At 40.9% G+C, this 20,275-nt stretch overlaps 3 protein-coding genes across 4 annotated transcripts; 2 read left to right on the top strand and 1 right to left on the bottom strand.

The window, feature by feature from the left end:
• The first annotated feature begins 59 nt into the window (after window positions 1-59).
• On the top strand, window positions 60-6,066 carry LOC140924535 (uncharacterized). Of its 2 annotated transcripts, none has more exons than XM_073374554.1 (5): window positions 60-505; window positions 1,858-2,041; window positions 2,653-3,401; window positions 4,551-4,711; window positions 5,265-6,066. In XM_073374554.1, exons 1-5 carry the CDS (start codon window positions 160-162, stop codon window positions 5,331-5,333), a joined length of 1,509 nt encoding a protein of 502 aa, XP_073230655.1. In that variant the 5' UTR covers window positions 60-159; the 3' UTR covers window positions 5,334-6,066. The 2 variants fall into 2 exon arrangements, with proteins under 2 accessions (XP_073230655.1, XP_073230654.1); XM_073374553.1 differs by having other exon boundaries at window positions 2,653-3,551.
• A 340-nt stretch (window positions 6,067-6,406) lies between these two features.
• On the bottom strand, window positions 6,407-10,352 carry LOC140924534 (protein phosphatase 2C-like domain-containing protein 1). Its single transcript, XM_073374552.1, has 2 exons — window positions 9,485-10,352; window positions 6,407-7,942 (listed from the first exon to the last, which is right to left on the bottom strand). Exons 1-2 carry the CDS (start codon window positions 10,254-10,256, stop codon window positions 6,504-6,506), a joined length of 2,211 nt encoding a protein of 736 aa, XP_073230653.1. The 5' UTR covers window positions 10,257-10,352; the 3' UTR covers window positions 6,407-6,503.
• A 770-nt stretch (window positions 10,353-11,122) lies between these two features.
• On the top strand, window positions 11,123-18,782 carry LOC140924437 (deoxyribodipyrimidine photo-lyase-like). The gene is made up of 8 exons (XM_073374470.1): window positions 11,123-11,464; window positions 12,415-12,560; window positions 13,216-13,398; window positions 13,802-13,963; window positions 14,549-14,744; window positions 15,910-16,187; window positions 17,429-17,588; window positions 18,462-18,782. The coding sequence occupies exons 1-8, from the start codon at window positions 11,245-11,247 to the stop codon at window positions 18,656-18,658; spliced, it is 1,542 nt and encodes a 513-aa protein (XP_073230571.1). The 5' UTR covers window positions 11,123-11,244; the 3' UTR covers window positions 18,659-18,782.
• Window positions 18,783-20,275: the final 1,493 nt, after the last annotated feature.

Here is a 20,275-nt window from a genome sequence, read left to right as displayed (position 1 = left end):
CGCCTGCTATGCCCAAATTTGGTCAGTTAGCTAGACCCAGTACTTCGCGCCGTAATAAAAATGGCGGATGTTTATCTCATTTCGGTGACAATTCAACTTCGTTGTTTTACGCGCCAAAGGGTAGAGCATGTATAAATCTTGAAAACAAGCTTCTGCATCATGTCCTCAATAGTTCTTCTGGTTGGTCAGTGTGGCAATCAAGTTGGACATGAACTAATGGGTTTGATTGACAAGAGTGACACCCACCCATTAAGTCACAGAGATGGCAAATTACGCTGTGTCTGTGTGGACAGTGAATCTAAGGTCATTAGGCATAATTACCGTGAAGATACAAGATCTAGCAGTTTGTACAGAGAAGCCAACATGATTGTCGGCCAAAGAGGACGAGGAAATAACTGGGCACTGGGTTACCACGGATTGAGTGGAGAGACAGAAGATGTGTCACTATTAAATCGCTCCATGGAAACTTTGAGAAAGGAAGTAGAGAGATGTGATAACTATGCTGGTAAGAGACTGTCTGGTTTCATCAAGGTTGTGCTCTATCAGCGGATGGTGGTTCCTAATACCTAACATTAATTTTGTTCGCAGACAAGAATATCTGAGGTTTTCCATAAAAATCATATGCTGGGAGCCTTGGATTTCACAGGTTCAAAACACTTGCTCCCTTCAATTCTTCACAGAGCCCAGCCTTGGGTTTCATAGTTTTGTTAGGCTGCTTAGTGGGTGGATTGCCACTCACAGCGCTGTCAACCACCAACGTCCTCGAATATTGAGAATCAATAGGATAGGGATGATAGATATAATCATAACACCCAAGTATTGCGATTGTCACCAATTTGCAATGACACAAAACGCACGAAAACCAATCAGATTATTATATTGCAAAGGCATGCCAGAGTTGATGAGGAAAAGTTCGATGTTAACATTAAAATAGCTCAAAGAACGCAAAGTAGGTGAAATTTTGTTGTCAGAAAGTCGAGTCTACTGAAGAAATGCCAAACATCAGCACTTATCGGGGAGATTTTTATTCTCTAATTTGGAGACTAGTACTGGGAGATACAGTAAAAATCTGGAGTCTCCCGGGTTATCGGGAGAGTTGATGGCCCTACATTCAGGTGAACAAGCAAGTGAATAAGCCAATGGAGGGCTCAGAAAGACCTTGAATTCTTGCTTTTCCTTTGGACTAGCTTCCCCCATATTTTGCTTGCCTGAATCATTGCTTGCTTGTCATAGGTAATGATTTAATTAAAACATGATTTGCCTGTACCCTTGCCCTTTGAGCTGCAAGTGAGATTAACACATTTCCTGCCCAGCAAGACAATCTACTGGTCCCAGACAAGCAGACTAGACGTTTTTCTAGCCTTGAATTGTATGTTGGCTAAGGACAAAATGAAGCCCTGGTATTCACATCTTGCCCACTCCACTGGCTAAAAAAGGAAAGCTGCCATTTTAATATTGCTGTTTGCACACAACATAACCTTTTTCCTAAATAGAACATTACCAAACCATCTGAGTTTTCAGTAGGTCATTGACAGTGCTCTTTACCCCCACATTTTGTACCTTCAGACAACTTGAATAGAATGGGATTCTGGGAAGCTACCGACCTACCCCTCCCTAACCCAACATTTTGCCCTAACAATGGTTTAGGGGAGGGGTAGCTGGAAGTTTCTTTTCTTATACTGATCTGTCAACTCTCTCTCAACAGACACCCCTATAGGACAGACACTTCCCTAAACTGGACACTTTGAGTTGACGATGTTTAAATAATCAATTCTTAGAGCCCGTACGGTCAGTTGTCATCTTAGAGAGAACTGCATTGACTTTACTCAAACGTTTTATCTTGCTTTTCTCTGCAAGGCACAATTGTAGTCCATAGTCTTACTGGTGGTACTGGTTCTGGACTGGGATCACATCTTGTGGAGAGAATAAGGGACACATACCCTTTGGCTCATGTCATGTCTGTTGCTGTTTCACCTCACTCATCTGGTGACAGTCCACTGCAACATTACAACTCACTTCTAAGCTTAGCATCTCTACAGCGGTGAGCGTGGTAATTCTAATGCCTTTCTCTAAACAACTCATTATTTTATTTGTACTGAATATGACTGGTCTCAAGTGTTATCAATATCATCAGTTATCTTCACTCTCAAGGCCACTTTCTGACTACAATAATATTTTAAAACTACTGTGAGTTGAAGTTTACAACAAGAAATCAGACTTGTGCCATCTGCTGAACTTTGACTGGTCAAACATAAGAATTTCAGTCATCAACTCAATAGTTAGGACCACCTTGTACAGCATAATAAACAGGACCACAGGAAAGTAATGCTCAGTATCTTTTATTTGAATGGGCAAACTTAAAAGATTTCTGTGACAGAATCAAAAGTTAGAATCACTTTGTACAGCACGAGAAACATTACCACAGAAAAGCACTGCTGAAGGACTTTTATTTTACTTAAAAACTGTTGATTTTGGCCCCTTTAAGATCACCCCCCCCCGCTCCCCCGCCAACCTCCCTCCCTTCTCAAGGTGGTCTCGCAAGTTCGACCTCAGACCGGGTGTAATATATTAACTTGCAGGGCGGCACTTACTACGGAGAAAAGCCTTAAATGAAAAATGCATAAATGACCATAAATGATCTTCTTTTTTCAGACATGCAGACGGGGTGTTACTTTTCAACAATGACGATGTTCTTCATCACATAACATCACACAGTGGGCTAGTAACACGACATAAGCCATCAGGTTCCATCTCACTCAAAGATATGAACAGCTACATTTCAGCGAGCCTTGCTGGAGTGTTACAACCCTTAGGCAAAAAGCCTAAACAGATAAAGGGAAAACCCAAGGAAAGGGCAAGTCGAGTAATGACAGACATTATGAAGGATTCAAAAAGTGAGAAGTTTAGCTATAGTGGAGGACGACTGAGAAAACAAGACAGTATTTCTAGAAAGCTTTCGTTTTCTATGGATGACCCTCTGCGTAAAGATGATTTCAGTTTTAACTGGTCAGCAGTGACTGCTACTCCTCAGCGAAACTCCTCTGCTTCATATCTATCTGATGACTATTCCGTAGATACGCTGTCTTGCGTAACTGATTTTGACTCTAGCGCCGAAATGGCTAGACAACCCAGATCGACTGCTTCAGCGCTGCTTCGCTATCGGGGAATCGTAAGCCCGCCATCTTCAAAGACCAGGAAGTCGAACATGATTGACAGCTGTTTGTCATCGCAGTTGTCAGCTGGAGTCTCAAGTGGCAATGAACCATGGGAAATGCTCCGGTCTGTTTGTGCGGAACCATCCAAAAAATTTGCTACAGTGCATCACCTTGCGAAGTTGAAGGTTACCTGGGAAGCACTCGCTCAATCGCTTATTCACTCAATACGTCGATATGACAGGCAAGGCAGCCAGTTTAGCACCCTGTGCTCTCTCCTTATCGCCCGTGGAGATTATGAGGGTTCCTTTGCAGAGGTGTCCACAAAAATTGAAGATAAATTTCGACAGTCACTGGGATGTGTGCAGTGGAATCCTTTTCCAGTTGACTTTTGGATAAGTGTGTGACCAGTTTCTTGTAAACCACTAAATAGCCTGCGAGCAAGCTCTCCATTTCTGGCGGCGAGCCAAGGGTGCCACCTGCGTGTGACTTCCACCATATCCGCCATTAGAGAGGAGAAATGTGACGTCAGGTTACCACGGTAGGAAAATCTGGATCACAACAATCTTCTTGACAGAGACGGCCATTTGCATTGTTGAACGATGTAAGAAGATTGTGGGCTACCGTTTTGTTCCTGAGTGTAATCATGCACAGCCTTTTTGCTATTTTCTGTCATATCTGCAGGACCACGGTTTGTTGAGATCCGGAAAACAAAGTAACCAAGGGAACGTGATGTAACGACTTGTCGTCTCTATTGAAGAGCTTGCTCGCAGGCTAACCACTAAAACGTCATCTTCATCGAATCTAGTCTGCACCTACCTCTTTCAACGCCTGCTACCTCGGCTATATCGAATCCCGCTGAAATTGGGTCTCAGACAAGAACTTAAACAAAGACGTTAAACAAAGACGTTTTTTAAGCGACGCACGTCAACCGGAAGTGGACTCCTTGCATTCTTGTGCAGTTGTTATGCCCAAATTTTCAGGTGAATTGTCTCTATGCGAGTAAAGAGACTTGAAGATATATACATTTAGTAGCGTCAAGGCATATTGAAAGAAAAAAAGCTTCACTTCCGGTTGACGTTCGTCGCTCAAAAAACGTCTTTGCTTAATTACGTTTCCTAAAAGCCTGCACGGTAGCCTGCCAGCAGGCTGACTTGTAGGAGTTCGGGGAAAATTTTGGAGGCGGCGCGCGAGGAATTTTTCCACGACCTTGCACAGGTGAGCCTGTTTGCAGGCTACTTCAAACGCCAGAAATACCGCCCTTTCCATTTCGAAACCCCTGTCAAGCAGGCTAAGAAGTTAATTCATTTCTGAACGTATTAGGTCGTTTCGCCATCGTCTTATATATGTTATTTGTCATTTTTCCTTCTTAAAGTGTGATTCACCATTTTTTTATAGGTCAGTATAATCCAGTGGGTCCTAAAGATTCGCAGTCTCTCACACTGTGCTTGAACTCCACAAAAATAGTTGAGACACTAGAGGATCTCATGTCCAAGGCAAGAACAATGTATGACGCAGGTGCTTATTTACATTGGTTTTGGAAACACGGCTGTTCCAAGGTAAAGGCTGTAAAAATTGATTCAAAGTGGTTTCCAGCAACTGCGATGACCTTCATTGTATTTATTTAAGATGGTTATTTGTAGTTGATACAAGTTTGACTGGAACATTGAAAAAGAGCTCCCCCGCTGATCTGTCGGCCGACTGTCGGTAGACTGTCGACCAACAGTCGGGCGACAAACGGCAACAAACTGTCACAGTCGGCCGACAAACGGTTTTTTACCGTTGCATGCCAGTTTCCTGACCGGCGTAAATGCCCCCAAAAAAGAAAGACGAGGGAGAAGTAGTGCTGAAGACGACAAAGGGCATTTTCAATTTCTTCTTCCCGTAAAAGCGCAAAGAAAGGGGAGAAAAAATTAGGATGCGCTCTCCTTCGTTTAACGCAGTTCGTGAGTTAGCAAGCACGACGGCCGCAACACAAAACCATTTAGGTGGATAAACAAAACTTTGCCATTGTACGTGCTTGTTGGATCTTGGTTTATTTATCTACCGTTCTTTAAAAAGTGTAACCACGATATTTGTAAAAAGGTGTGTTTCTTTTTTCAATAATTGTAGAGTGATTTCATGGATGCGTTTGACACGCTGGAGTCTGTTGTGGACGATTACAAGCTTGCAGTGAGATAACGATGAAGTAATGGGAGACCGAGGACAAGTAATGGTATAAAAACTGTCGGCCAAGCGTGGAAAAAAAAAAATAGGATAGCAAACATTAAGTTCAAGTTATCCCTCAGCTCGCTCAACTCACCAATCAGAGCTGAGGTCAACCATATACAGGCCCCTTCTGTATGCTCCGTAGGGTTTACAGTCGTTTCGCCAACCCCCTGTTCGCCAACTTCTGAAGTCGTTTCACGTACGTGTTGGGTCAGTTCCCCAACTGCTTTTGCCTGATCAGTTGCTGAAAGAACGAGGTATACACATGCGTACCGCACTTTTTTACGACGTTAGCGAATGGGACGTGGGCGAAACGACCGATCACCCTCCGTAGGTATGTAAATAAATAAATAAATAAATAAATAAATAAATAAATAACGATTTGCAGGTAGCACATCCACATAATGGTTCTTCGTCTACCTGATTCCTGGTCGAATTGGAATTTGGAAATGTTGGTTTTTGTAACAGGGGACTACGCCCTATTGTCAAACTTCCCCTGTGCACGTTAACGATCGAGACATATGTAGCTGAATACAGGATTGCACCGACCAGCGGTGCAGTTTCAGTGAACGAATGGGTTTGGTGGGGTTGTTTATCTCGTGGATTCAAAAACTTGGTTTCAGTCTATGTCACTGAGTGTTTGCAATTCCTCTCTTAAGCCGTAATTATGGAGTCGGTTTAAATCAGTCGTGCTCTGTGGAATCCACCTGTAATTTGTGGTGTTCGACCGCAAAAAACAGAGCAAACCAGGATTAATCTTTATAATGTGTTTTAATTTTTTCACGGTTTTAATTCATATCAAAGTTATTTGAAACAACATTTTATCTTGTTGATATCGAGTGTGAAGCAATAAACAACTATTTTTGAACAATAATTGTGCGATTGCGCAAGGCTAATCGCGCCAGCTGAACTTTATACCCAGGCACTGCACGAAACTCTTCTTTCGGTAAAAAAATATCTCTTCTAATCAGTTAGATAAGTTTTTTTGTTTCATAACCTGTTCCAGGCGTTCAGTGGAGAGTGGCGCAAAAAAGAGGAAGAGGGTCCTTGCTCCACGCTTCCCTCGTTTTTCCCTCGGTCTAATTTTCGCCGGCGCCCCACTATATAAAACGCATTGAACAGGATACCCGTATCACAGCCTTGCTAGTACAGATCATCCTCGTTTACAAACACATCTAAAGCCTCTAGAACCTCCGGTGTAACCATCGGCCAGTTAACCATAGAGAATCCAGGCAATAAAACAACAAACACAGTCACGTTGTCCATAGACGCTGCATATAGCGCGCATTTAACAAGCCTCTCCGCTAGGCATTTAGCCAGCAATCGCGCTTTTTCTTCCTTAGTTAGCTCTTTTCCTCCAAAATCTTTCAGCGCTTGAAACGTTTTATTATCAGGGAGAGAAAACCGGTGATGACGTAGATATTTCAGTGTGATGTCATCTAGTGTGACGTCGTTCGAAGAAATATCATCGTTCGTGTCTGTGTTTTTGTCGCTGATTTCTTTCGTTTCAATAGTGTCGCTTGTTTCTTGTGTTTTAGCTGAAAGGTGGTGTTCTTCAGCAAAATTTATTTCTTGGCGGTGCATTTGTAGCTTCCCCAAATTCACTTCACTTCTGCTTCGACTTATTTGTCTTTCGCTTGTCGTGAAATATCCTGTCTTTACACCGTGATCGAAAAACGCGTTATTGTTTTTGTCGGGATCTACAACCTTTAAAAAGATCTGAGGGCTCTTTGCATCCTTCGTTAGGTCTCCAGAGCCCGTTTTGGATGTCCTTTGTTTTCCTTGTCTGCCTCCAATGATCTCGTTCTTTGCTTCCTTTTTCATCTGTCCGAAAAATCCGTTGACCAAATGAACGGTTTCTTCGTATGAAAACAACTTCCAAAATCCCCCCGAAGCCATGACGAGCAGTTGATCAGTGGGGTCCAAAGGAACGCTTTTCACGCCAGGCTCATTAATAACACATCTCTTTAAGTCCGTATCTCCAATGCTCCCGATGCCCCTTGTCACACCTAAGGCACCATTTATAAGGGCGCACTTTTCGGTCTTAACGATGACACCGCTTGACTTCTTCACTCGATCGCGTTCTTTCTTATTATACAAGTCATGCTTGTGTGTGAGAACTTTAACAATGTCACCATCCCGTAACAAAATAGCACCCACATTTCCCGCGTTCGCTATGAAGCACATATCACGAGTCAAAACGCACGTTACTGCTGAGCAACCACTCCATCTGCTTTGTGACCGCTCCTCCTCGGACAGTACCAGAAGTCTTTCAGTGTTCGAAAAGGAACTTTTGAAGGCCGCAGCAACTTGTTTTCGCGTTGGCGTAGCTTGTTCATGAGTTATAACAGAGTCGAGCTCTTCTTTTAAATAAACATGAAGATGCTGGCTACACTTTTCCGCCGTGTGTTTTCCGCTGTAACCATCGTAAACCGCGAAAAATGCGCTGTCTATGTGGTCGAGGAAGTTGTCCTTATAGATGTGCACATCCTCCATGTTTTTCCACCTCTTGTTTGCTTCTTCGCAAACCCCAGCTGCTGTTGTGCAAGAGAGATCAAAACCTTCACCTGAAACTTTTATCTCTGGAATCAAAGAAAAGCGAAAAAAAAAAAATCAGTCTTGTTATAAATTACTATCAAAAGATAACGATGTTACTATATACTCCTTACCAAAACTATTTGACTTTTGAAAAAAGGCCTTTGTCGCTCGTCCGACTGCTTGGAGGCCTAAAATGTTCACTCCACTCGGTTTACGTTTTTCTGCAATGAACTTCGTGAGGACGACCTGTGGCAAGTCTACAAAACTAAAGGTGCGTTTCTTTGGCTTTCAAAGAGGATATAGATGGATTGCGACTTGAAAAAAAAGGGCCGACAATTTAAAGTTCAACAAATTTCTGCTGTTGTTATTGTATTATTAAATACTGATCATGCTTTTTTCTCTTTGAAAGAATCGCTTTTAGTCTATAAACACAACTAAGAACGATCAACTTCTGTCCGTAAATTAGACGTTCTAACAAAAAAGAGGGTATTGCCTTATTGGGGATCATTTTGGGGGCTGGTACTTTATTTCGCGAGAACTTAATTTCGCGTTTTGGCGAGACAGCTAGTATTTCGAGGGATTTTACTTTCTCGATTTAAATAGCGCCAGTACCGGTCAGCGGTACTGTAGATAAGGACACGCGCCCTAGACGCTCTCGTGTCTCGCTCTTGAGTTTGTCCTGTATTTCGCTGTTGTGCCTACAGTAGCATTAAAGTAGCAGTTGCTTTACCTGAACCGTGTCATCGATCGACCGACTCTCTCTTTACTGGCGTAGGAAAATATGAAAAAGGGGGCATTAAATTTCGCGAGGAATTTTTTTCGCGGGTTAATTTGCAATTTTTTTCAAATCCCGATAAACGCGAAATTAAAGACCAGCGAAATCAGGAGCGAAATTAAGTACACATCAATAAGGCACCCAACTGAACCTGAAATTGTGTGAAGCAATTGTTGTTGAACCGAATTTCGGGGAGCAGGCAAATAAAGACCAAAAAAAAAAAACAGTTTTCGCCGCTAGAGTAAGATCGAGTCGAGTAAAGAGCTGAGCCTCTGAAGAACGAGGTTGCCTCTGAGAGCCTGTGCGGACGGTTCGCTTGACTGACTTCGCAAATGACATTTAAATGTTGTACTAAACTTGACTTTGCGTTGTACATGCGTTTTAATCCGAGTTAACACCTCTTGGGGTGTAAAGGGCACATAGAAGATGTTTTGTTTTTAAAATAAGGGTTACGCAAATACCATTACGACCATTATGCATCACGTAACTTCATAACTCAAATCGTCAAGGCAAACCGAGCGCTTTGAAGTCTAAAAACTGTCTCCCAAGTAACCAATTACACAGAGTACTTTAAATGGTTGTCCCAGGATATTAAGTTAATTAATTCTTTTTCTTTGTGTTCTTCCTTTGTCGGTGTGAAATTGACTCCAGCGAGAATCTTCTTACAGCCTACAGCGTTAAGTGTTTTTCTGGATCAACGAGTTAAGCTTTCAAGCTAAGCATTTAAAAACCTGTCTTAGATCATCCCACTTGGTCTCCAAAGATCCATTTAAGGTTAAAAATATATTATTAGTAAACACAAGAGGCAAACCTGCAATATTTTGATCACCCAGACATCTCGCATCCACGTTGCCTTCAAGCTCTAGCTTCAAAATCTCAAAGGCCGTGTTTAATTTATGCAAATGCTTGTCTCCAAATGGATCCCGCACGTTTCGCGAACTTGCATCTTGTTGCTGTTTTATGAGAAGTTTTCTCCTTCTGACTAACGCGTTCAGGTTCTTCGGCCTCTGATTCTGTGAGTACTTGAGAGTTTGTAACGCGGTGTGTACATTCCTATGCCCTTGCAGTCGACAGATGTTTATCACGTCACCGCACTTTGTACAGGGGATTAAAATATTGGGCAACAAAATTGGTTCTTCGGACATTTCACTGGACAATTCTGTCAAGAAATCCAGGGTTTCAACATCGCTATTTTCGTGATCACCATTTTCGTCTCCCTCGCCTCCTGCTGCTTCTCTCTCCTCGCCCTCGATGTCCTCTCCAATTAACTCCATTTCTTCATCACTGTTTGCACGTTTACTGATTAAATTCACGGTCACTGCCGCGTGTTCCATCTCGGATTCTGCTGCCGCTTTTAATCCGTCGTTAACGCCCCTTCCCTTGCTTTCCTGAAGTTTTGTTTTTGTCTTCAAAGCCCTCTTTTGTGATCGCAACATCTTTGAGCGCTTCGCGGGCGCCGCCACAGTTGTGCTTTTGAGTTTCGTTTCTTGCGGCCCCTCGCCCAAACTAAACCAGCGCAACACAAAGCGATTTGTTTGGGCCACTCCATGTTTTGCTCCATTGCAATCTGGAGTGCCAGCCATTTGTTTCAAGGCTAATTTAAGCCTGTATTGAACCCAAATATTAGAACAAAGGTGGCACAGGTTTTGTTCATTATTTGTTTCGCTAATTTAGCGTTAATTATCCTTGGCCTTTTAAAAGGCTGTAGTCATAACAACGAATTCCCTCAGCGGTGTGCCTTACTGATTCATCTTTTTGTCTCGGATTATCCAAGTGTACACTTGACAGTATTTTTGTTTTATTTTGGCATTGATATTGTATCTGGCGCCTTGTTTTTGTTTTCTTTTGTAAAAAAAGTCAGTCATTGAAAAATGGAAACTAAAAGCGGTGAAATCTTGAAGGCCCAATATCCACATACAAATTCTCCAGACTTATGCAGACCAGTGTGGAGAATTTCGAAAACGCCCATTGGGAAGAGGTTGCATTTTCTCAGGAGCCCATCAGTCCGTGATGGGCTCCTGATTTTCTCCCCTACAAGGGCGACACTTTTTAAAACTACCGTCAGAGTTGGTCCCTGCCTTTCTTCAATAATTTTCATCACCTTTTATGACCTCTTGACGAACGCTTACTGCCCAAAAGGTGTCCGTTTTTGACAGAGATGAGGAATTTACTTTTAAAATTGCGACAATTCTGTGAAATATAACATAGAGTGGAACGGTGAGTCGAACCCTCGGTAACTCGAATCGCGTTCTATAAACTCAACAGTAATCGGCTCCGGACTAGACCCAAAATCGGTCGGTTCTGATCGATCCCGAGGGTCTCCCGAGGGATATGGGCTCGTTTCCAGTGTCTCTCTGCCTATTCATTTCTGCACTGGTCACGTGGTGTATCATGCCGAAACGCGGGAATCGGAACAGTTATGTAATGATACTTGACTCCTTGACTCTTGTTTACATGTGATTTGATCAAAGCAAACTTTTCAACATTTTTTCCTCCCTTCGATCGTCCTGTTTGATACCTCGTCGTATTTCGCAGCAGCTTTTACATTTAAATAACCTGAGATTTGTCTTCATGGCGTGCGAACCTCCCCCAAAACGGTCGAAGAAAGAGGTCACTGAACATGGCGGCGACATCTTGGAATCGTACATGGCGAAACGTAAAGAAGTTTGCAAATCGGTGACAGATTTTAAGTTCAATAAGAAAAGAGTCCGTCTCATTTCATCTGATGCTGATATCCCAGAGAACTGCAAGGGAATCGCTTACTGGATGTGGAGGGAACAGCGTGTTCAAGGTTAGTTCAAGCTTACAAGCATGTTGTTTTTTAAGCTTATATCTCTTTTTTGACGCTTACTACATACGTTTTGCCCTCACGTCAAAAATAAATAATTTTGTTAAAAACCCGAAATAGATGCTACCATGTAAGAGTATAATTTGCTGAGGAGGTTTTATCTGAATGGTCACACTATGAGTTTGATCCTTAGATTTTCTGTGGGTGTTTTTGTACAACCTAAATTAGCAAAATTGAAACCTGAAGAACCAAAATTGGAAGAAAAGTGCAAGATTGTAAGACTTAAAAACTGTGACCAGTTGCACAAAACCTAACTTCAGACTTCAGACTTCGGTATGAAATTGCACCCAAGCCCAGGGGTGGGGGTGGGGGGGGGGGGGGTGTTACTTCATACATTTTGTAATAGGCTAATGGGGATGGGGTCACATTTTCATGACTTGACTGACTCTAATGGGATTGACTTTAATGGGATTGACTATAATGGGGTTGACTGTAATGGGATTGACTATGAAATTGACTTTAATGATTTTAATACTTTAATACAGTTATTAGAATTGGTTTGCACATTTTTGGGATTATGGGATAAAAAAATCTGATAAGTGGGGATTTAAAAATGGGTAAATTTGCAGTAAAAAGGATGGCTTTTTAAGGTAGGTGTATAATTTACAGAAAGTGACTAAGCTGGGATTTCAAAAAATTATTACATTTGCCGAAAAATGACTAAGATGGTGTATATAATTGGCCACAGAATGGACTATAATGGGTAGGGGTTCTTAGAGACCAGCAGCACATACCAAGGAAAATTTGACCCAGCATGCATATTAACTAGCCCTTCCAACTCCGGAACTAAATTTGTCGTTACAGCAAAGTGACATTAGTAAAAATTTACCTATTCCCTTACCATGTAAGCTCTCAACAACACTCAGTATTCTTTACAATTTTTTTTGGTTTAGATAACTGGGCACTGTTATATGCCCAGCGAATGGCTCTTAAACAAGAAGTTCCTCTCTTTGTATGCTTCTGTTTACCAAGCAAATTCCTCAATACCACCTACAGGCAATACAGTTTTATGATCAAAGGTCTTCAAGAAGTTGAAAAGGTACAATGATGAAAAAAAATGAAACCACACAACAGATAACAATTATTTTATAATTATTATAAAATTGTTATGTGTTTTGTGGTTTAAATTTTTTTGATTTGAAAATTTTGAAACCAGTTTCAGGGCTCAAAGAAAAATTTAATTCCATCACGTCCTTTGGGCAGGCAGCTCTCCCATTCTGGTTGTCCTGGGCCACTCCTTCCTCATCTTAGTTACTGATTTTGTCGGAGGAAAACTTGCCTGGCCCCTTAACCCTTTAAGCCCTAAGAGTGATCAGCATCAAATTTCTCCTTGTAATATCAGTGCTTTGTAAAACGGAGTGGTCATGAGAATTATGGATGTGATAACACAAGATGAATTTTCTTGATATTTTATCAACTTCTCCCCACTACTTCTGTAGGAAATGAATAGGGGCACCTAACAAGAATTCAAATTTTGATATTAGGTTTTAAGGGGTTACCCCATTGGGCAAGTAAGCTTTAAAAGTTACTTGCCCAGTAAGAAATCTACTCCTCCCAGACTACAGGATGATAATTTGTTTGTGCTCTGCAGTTTGATTTGAGTTTTCCTTTGAGTTATAGAATCACACACCTGATCTTCTACTTTGCTGACCAGTGCTCTATGGAACTAACCCTGCTGTGGTTATTTATTTCAGGAACTGACTACACTGAGCATTAATTTCCATTTGCTTCTTGGTGAACCAGACAAAGTCCTTCCTGAGTTTGTGAAGTCACATAATCTTGGTGGATTAATAACTGATTTTACACCACTGAGAAAACCGTTAAAGTGGCTGAAAGATGTTACAGCAAAACTTCCAAAAAATTTCCCTGTTTGTCAGGTCAGCAACTTTATTTCATTTTTGCTATTTTATTTTGTCTGATTTCAAGACATATTCATTTTCTTGTGATTTACATGTAGTGAATAATAATGTGGAGGAAAGCAAGAGAAGTTTCTAGCCTCACACAGACCATCTCTATTCTGTTTATTATTCAGACAACTGACTTCACTTTGGCTTGAAGTACTCCCTTTAAATAACAATTGCATGCCTTTGATGGCAGGCAATTCTAATACATAAATAATGACAGTGTACGTGTATGTTAATATATTTGTGGTTTCATTGTGGTATCTGCTGCCAGGATGCACTGCAAACAACTGTACTTAAAGGATTTAAAGAGGTGGCATGAGTCAAAGAGATGTAACCAACTAAATTAACTAAATTATTTGTGATTCCATCTTTGTAGGTTGATGGTCACAACATTGTTCCATGTTGGCAAGCTTCTCCGAAGTTAGAGTACGGTGCGCGAACTATTAGACCTAAAATCCACAACCAGTTGAAAGGGTTTCTTACAGAATTTCCACCAGTAATTAAGCATCCTCATGCTGCTGCAGACAAAATTAAAAAGGTGAACATTTTAATTAAATATCCTTTAGTGAACTCTTTTGACTGGTGGATGGTTTTGCATTTCAGTTCTAGGCAGTTTTTCCCAAACAGAAAACACTTCCAGAAAGTGATGGGCAGAATTTTGACACAGGGAAGCACTTGAATCCAAGGGTAAGGAGACCAGGAGAGAAGCCCTCCTTTGAGGAGACAAGATTGAGTGGTATGGAGAGTAGCTTTCCTGGTCAAGAGTCCTGATCAATCTCCAGGGGGTGAGACCCATATTCCCTTGTCACTAGGAACTAAGGGGAACCAGGAGCGGGGGGTCATCCCGGGTGAGAAAAGATCAAAATTGTGGTACTGGGGGTAGTCACGAGGGTCAAGAGTCCTGATCAGTCTCCAAGGGTGAGGCCCTCCTGATCAAGCCTGAATTTGTTTAGGTTCTTTTTCTACTGCTTAGGTTGCTCACCCTACTGTAAAGATCATGTTCACTTTCACAGAATAGCACCATATGGAATGTTAGACATCAAAGTATAATTTTTTATAGTGTAAACTGTGATCATGTTCATTTTATGACACTATTATTAATATTTATTGTTTAATAAACCAGACCGACTGGAAAGCAGTTGATAAATTCATTGAAGTCGATCGTGATGTTAAGGAAGTGGACTGGGCTCAACCTGGGACCCAGGCAGGGCTGGAAATGTTGGAATCATTCTGCAGTGAAAGACTCAAGTATTTTGCTGATGACAGAAACAATCCAACAAAGAAAGCTTTGAGCGACTTATCACCTTGGTTTCATGCAGGTATTGCTATAGACTGTTTCATAGTGGTATTAGAGGATTTATCCTGTAAATCCAGTTAAAATCCCCCCTGACACCCCTGGATGGCAAGAATCCAACAACAAGAATGTTTACGCGACTTGTCACCTTGTTTTCATGCAGGTATTGCTATTTTTTATATTAATATTAGGATATATATCCTGCATTGTGGCAATAGGATATTCCAGGAAAAAAAGCTCTCTCCCCCCACCCTTTCTCAGGATGGCAAAGTTCCTTTTATCCCCTCTCTCCAGGCCACACCCTTTTTAGCGGCCAGGCACCAGTCAGTCCCTTCTGACAAAATTGCCAGTAACGTCAGTGTGGAGGGAAAAGCCTTAAGTGACTTTTGAAGGACTACTAAATTCTCCTTCCAAATAGGCCATTTCCTAGTTCCCGTGTGCCTTAATTCTATCAAAACGAGGTTAAGTGCTCAGCCTTTGATATAGAAATGATTTTTCATTCTCATGCAAATAAAACTCATTGTCACAAGAAAGGTTATGCACTTGGCCTCAATTTGAAAGTGAGGGTTTTTGGACCTCAGAAGAGGTCTATTGTCTTGCATTTGCTTGCGAAATGTAGGGAGAATTTAACATAGCATTAAAAGTAACATAGGGCCTTATTCCATGTGTCACTGTTAAAGTTATAGGGCCAAGACTTACTCAAGGACAATGTCAGACTGTGTGAAATAAGGAGTTGAGCTTTTTATCTTCTGTACCATAATTTGATACCTTCATGATTTTTCAATGAATGGAATGTGTAGTTTGTTAATTTGAATTAATTGAAAAAAATAAACAAAACAAAAACAAAAAACAAGCGTTTCTTTTAAGTTCTTAAAGATGCCATGTTCCTGTTCAGGCCAGGGCTGAAGTTTTGAAACAGCAGTAGCAAATGAAGATTCACCCATAACATCTCTCAAAAATTTATAGTGCCACCATTAGCTTTCCACTTTGATCACCCGTGACATCAAGTGAGCTCAGTCGTAACAGGTGTTATGGGTTACGGCCCTTAATGACAGCTCTTCAGGTATTACTTCACAGTACAAGACCCACTCCACAGATGGGTGGGACGGGAACTCCCCATGGTAGCCTATTATGAGGAGGCTTTTCCTGAAAGAGGTACCTTTTTCAGGCTCCTGCTTGTCTTTTCATAGGTCAAGTCAGCGTTCAAAGAGCTATTCTCCGAGCGCGAGAGTTCCGCAGCAGGGCTAAAGACTCTGTTGAAGCTTTCATTGAAGAGGCTGTGATCAGAAGAGAACTGGCAGACAACTTTTGCTTCTACAATCAGGAAAACTATGACTCCATTAAGGGTGCCTATGAGTGGGCGCAGAAAACTTTACAAGATCATGCACAGGACAAGAGGGAATATCTTTACACGAGAGAACAGCTGGAACAAGGCAGTAGCCATGATGACCTGTGGAACGCTGCCCAGGTACAACTGCATTCACTTGTTGGTCAAAGAAGTCAACCCATGTCCAGTGGTAAAACAATGACAAACCAAATTAACCAATCACCTGGCTAAAATGTTGATTCCTATTATTAAGGCCAACATTTTTGTGAGAGTTGAGGCTGATCCAACTTTATGTTTGGCTTCCCAAAAAACCCCTGTTACACTCTTTATTAACCCATTCGCTCCTGGAGATTTTGCCGAAAAACGCGTTTTGAAGCTAGTCGAGTGGTTTTCTGGTCACTGTCGTGCTATAAAGAGCTAAAACTTACCACAAACCGGTCTACAGGTCGTACACTTGGCGGCCTTCTGATCCAGATGCAAAATATCAGCTTGCGAAGTTCGGGCATGCGCAGAAAGCAAAATTTCGACATAGTTTTTGGGTTTAAAAGTGACACAGCAGTCTTGACTTTTACTTTTCGCTTTCTCTCCTCCCTTCTTTTTTCGCTTTTCTTGCCTCATTTTTTTTTTCTCTTGCTGGGCATTTAGTAGGCTTCATTTTGGTGGGAAGAGTTTTTAGGAAAGCTTTTAGGATCTTAGGATTAGGTGAAAGGAAAGGTAGGTGGGTAATGGAACAAGATTTTCATGGAGATTTTCAGGTCCTTGTCACGTGGTTTTTTGCTTCTTTCTCCGGTGTCCTTGACTGAATTGTGGTCATTCTGGTATGGTTTGAAAGATCTCTTCACTCTGCACAAGTTACCGAAGAAAGTTGTCCTTGACCGTTAAAACTGATGACGTCACAAAGGGTAGAAAGGACCTGGATCCGCACGGGCGGTTACGGGCGGTTCAGGGGCGAATGGGTTAATATTACTAGGGATTGAAGAAACAGTAATGAGGAATGTCTGAGGGTAGGCAACACCTGAGAGTATGTACCCCTGTCAGTGTCCTAACAACATCAGTACATTATCAAGAGAAAATGTTACAAGAGTTAATAAAATGATCACTGAAGGGAAAATGCTTTGATCTTTTATCAAATTCTTTTAACAAATCTGAAAGAAAATGTATGATGATCAGTCTGGAGAATAGGGACCTTGGGGACCAATATAAGATTTGGGAAACTGTGGTACCCACCTACCCTCCCGTATTGAAAAACATTTTGCCCTAAGTAAGAAGTCTAGGGAAGGGGTATTCGCAAAACTACCTGTACCACCAGCCTTGCTGTCATGAATTTTATTTTTTTACCTTTTACACATAAAGGTTTTTGGTAAAGTTCCTCCATTTTTCAGCTTCAGCTGGTCAATGAAGGCAAGATGCATGGTTTCCTGAGGATGTACTGGGCAAAGAAAATTCTTGAATGGACAAATTCACCTGAAGAAGCTCTGGAAATCTCACTATACCTGAATGACAAATATTCACTGGATGGCACTGACCCTAATGGCTATGTGGGTAAGCTTATAAAAGTATTATTTATTTATACTTCCTTAATTCTACCTTTAGCTAGAGGGGCATACAGGTTGACATACGTAAATCTTCATTGGACCCTACCATTATGATGGAGCATTATGTGTAGAGAGGGCATCAGTAAATGATGCCCTCTCTAAAATATGCATTAAATTTTAATGCATATTTTAATAAACTGACCAAAGAAACAATAAGAATATAACTTGAGTAAGGGAAATAGAAAGTGGTCCATGGAGCTAGTGTGTTCCCCCTTAAGAACACTTGTCAAATTCACAGCATGAATTGACAAAAAAATGCACTTTATTTGAGTGGCAATGGTTTTAGCGCTAAAGTACATTAATGAGGACACTATTTTTATTTCTGCTACTGGAGATGTGACCACTGTGGTCATACTAGCCACGCAAAGTTCTAGCTGTTTGCAGGGCAAAGGCAGTACCTTCATTTCTCAGCTTTTTAAGACCCTAAGTATTTATTGGTCCAGCCCCATGAATTGTAGAGCGCTTGAGTGCAGAGCAGGAGGTCATGGGTACCAACTGAGCTTATCTTGCTGCAGTGCAAAACAAGTTCTGGCAGATAAACCTCTTCCTTTCTTACGTGTAGTGCATCTCAAGACTCTTCAGGAAAAAAAAAGGCTCTGCAAAAGTTTGTAAAATTTTATGGTACATGGAATTGCATTATCTTATAACCTTTTTTTAGAGTGGTGTCATTTAGATTCAAGTCTTGAGTAGCGTGGTACCTACAGGTGGTTGTATTTGTTATACAAAGAGAATCAGGGTCTTACAGCCTACTGCACCCACCCCTCCCATCCTTCCATGGCACTGCAGTGCAAAGTTGACTGCTTTCTTCACATTATTGCAGGCTGCATGTGGTCTGTTTGTGGAGTACATGATCAAGGTTGGAAAGAGAGGCCTGTGTTTGGAAAAATCCGCTACATGAACTATAATGGGTGCAAGAGAAAATTCGATGTTGGGGAGTTTGTGAGGAGATATGGAGCAAGCAAATCTAAGAATACAGTAGTTGTAAGTTCTGCAAATAGGAAAAGAAAGGCAAAATAAACTCGGTCTTTGTCAAGCTTTTCACAGTCCTAAACATACATTTGTAAAACATATCTTGTACGAATACCATAGTCAAGAAGTTCAGATTTATTATCAAGACTGAGATGGGAAGGTCTTTGAAATCTGCTGTACACAACCAAATGGTCTGTCTGGTTGTTTTTGAATTTTTTTTTTTGTCCTTTTGAAAATTGCCATTGAGGAGTACAGTTATTTTTGCAAGGAAGTCACTCCTTGGGATCTCCTTAAATAGAATGTTTTGGCAGAAACTTTTTTAGGCTTGATTGTTTACCTGTTATTGACGAATGATGATGTAACATCATGATATTTTTAGCTTGTGCTCTTGGTTTAAGGGGCATTGTTTGCCACACAGTTAATTTATCTTCCTCAGGTTTACAAGAAATGTTCATGTTGTTGTGCTTGTAAGGAAATTAGAGCAGAACAAATAAATTGTACAACAGATGAAATTCTTGCAAGCAAAGAAAGAACTTTGAGCACACCCAACCTTTTGTGCTTCTTTTATTCAACAAGAAATGAGATAAAGCTCTATTGAAATAGACAGTTATATTGCAAACACTGTCCAGTGTAAATTATTTTTTCACACCCATTCTTAGATTACAGTCAAACTCCATTAAGACAGACACAAAGGTGGCGATGGAAAGTGTCTGAGCGTTCCTATTAAGTGGGTTGAATTTGGAGAAAAAGAAAGGGCTTTCTTTTTCCAGGGACAAAGCAAACTGTCCGCAATAATGAGGTGTCCATACTGAGGTGGGTGGCTATAAAGCAGGGTTTGACTACACTTCCAGTGCTAATTAACAATTAGTCGCCAAAGGTGACGTGAATATCAGGGAATAGGGTGACTATTTGCCAATATTCACGTTGCCTGAGGCGACTGATTGTTTTAGTATAATTACGTTGATGGTTATTCCAGAAAATAAAATTATTGATCAATTTCTGACTCCAAAACATCAACAAATCTGGCTGCCATTTTGAAAACTGCTAATCTTCATTGTTATAATCACTGCGCGGTGATTATAGCGGGATGAAGCGAAGCCCCTAGCCAATCATAGCGCTTTATTTTCGATAATCATCAATATAATTATACTAAATTGGAATGTGTGTAAATGTACTATTGTTGTCACACATCCCAGAAATGCTAGACATAATGACGATGTACTGCAAGCTGTCAGTCATGGATAAAATTCTATCTTATTTTGACTAAAAATATAATCTGTAGCTTCTCTTACTAGTATAAAAACAAAAATAAAAGAACACTTTCATACGTTACATATGCAACTTGGCACAGGCTTCTCAATTAAAAATGATACTGTTGTGCTTTGCTCTTAAGATTTTCACATCTTGTCTGATGTCTTTGTATTAACTCATTTCAATTCAATTCAACTAATTGCCATTGCCAACAGAAAGGAGAAGTCGATATGTCATGTTGCCATGGTAGCAAAATTTCTGGATGACAACAAACTGAAAACATCACTTAAAAAGTGCCGAATTCACACTGTTTCAAACCACATCGATCTTATTCAATTTCAATTAATTTGTAAAATGTTGGCGAAATTTTCTCGGGTTGAATCTGAAAAGACCATATCTAAGTTAAGGAAAAGA

Source organism: Porites lutea, chromosome 14, assembly GCF_958299795.1.
Source record: "Porites lutea chromosome 14, jaPorLute2.1, whole genome shotgun sequence".
NCBI lineage: Eukaryota > Metazoa > Cnidaria > Anthozoa > Scleractinia > Poritidae > Porites > Porites lutea.
The sequence above is the reverse complement of the archived record's forward strand: the minus strand, read 5'-3'. Positions and strand labels throughout refer to the sequence as shown.

Excerpts from the sequence above, each read along its gene's own strand:
- LOC140924535 (XM_073374553.1), top strand. The coding sequence starts at position 160 with ATGTCCTCAATAGTTCTTCTGGTTGGTCAGTGTGGCAATCAAGTTGGA. Across the intron at positions 506-1,857 it reads GAGATGTGATAACTATGCTG|GCACAATTGTAGTCCATAGT; the intron begins GTAAGAGACTGT and ends TTTCTCTGCAAG. Across the intron at positions 3,552-4,550 it reads TCCAGTTGACTTTTGGATAA|GTCAGTATAATCCAGTGGGT; the intron begins GTGTGTGACCAG and ends ATTTTTTTATAG.
- LOC140924437 (XM_073374470.1), top strand. The coding sequence starts at position 11,245 with ATGGCGTGCGAACCTCCCCCAAAACGGTCGAAGAAAGAGGTCACTGAA. Across the intron at positions 11,465-12,414 it reads GAGGGAACAGCGTGTTCAAG|ATAACTGGGCACTGTTATAT; the intron begins GTTAGTTCAAGC and ends TTTTTGGTTTAG. Across the intron at positions 12,561-13,215 it reads GTCTTCAAGAAGTTGAAAAG|GAACTGACTACACTGAGCAT; the intron begins GTACAATGATGA and ends TATTTATTTCAG.
- LOC140924534 (XM_073374552.1), bottom strand. The coding sequence starts at position 10,256 with ATGGCTGGCACTCCAGATTGCAATGGAGCAAAACATGGAGTGGCCCAA. Across the intron at positions 7,943-9,484 it reads GGGTGATCAAAATATTGCAG|AGATAAAAGTTTCAGGTGAA; the intron begins GTTTGCCTCTTG and ends CTTTGATTCCAG.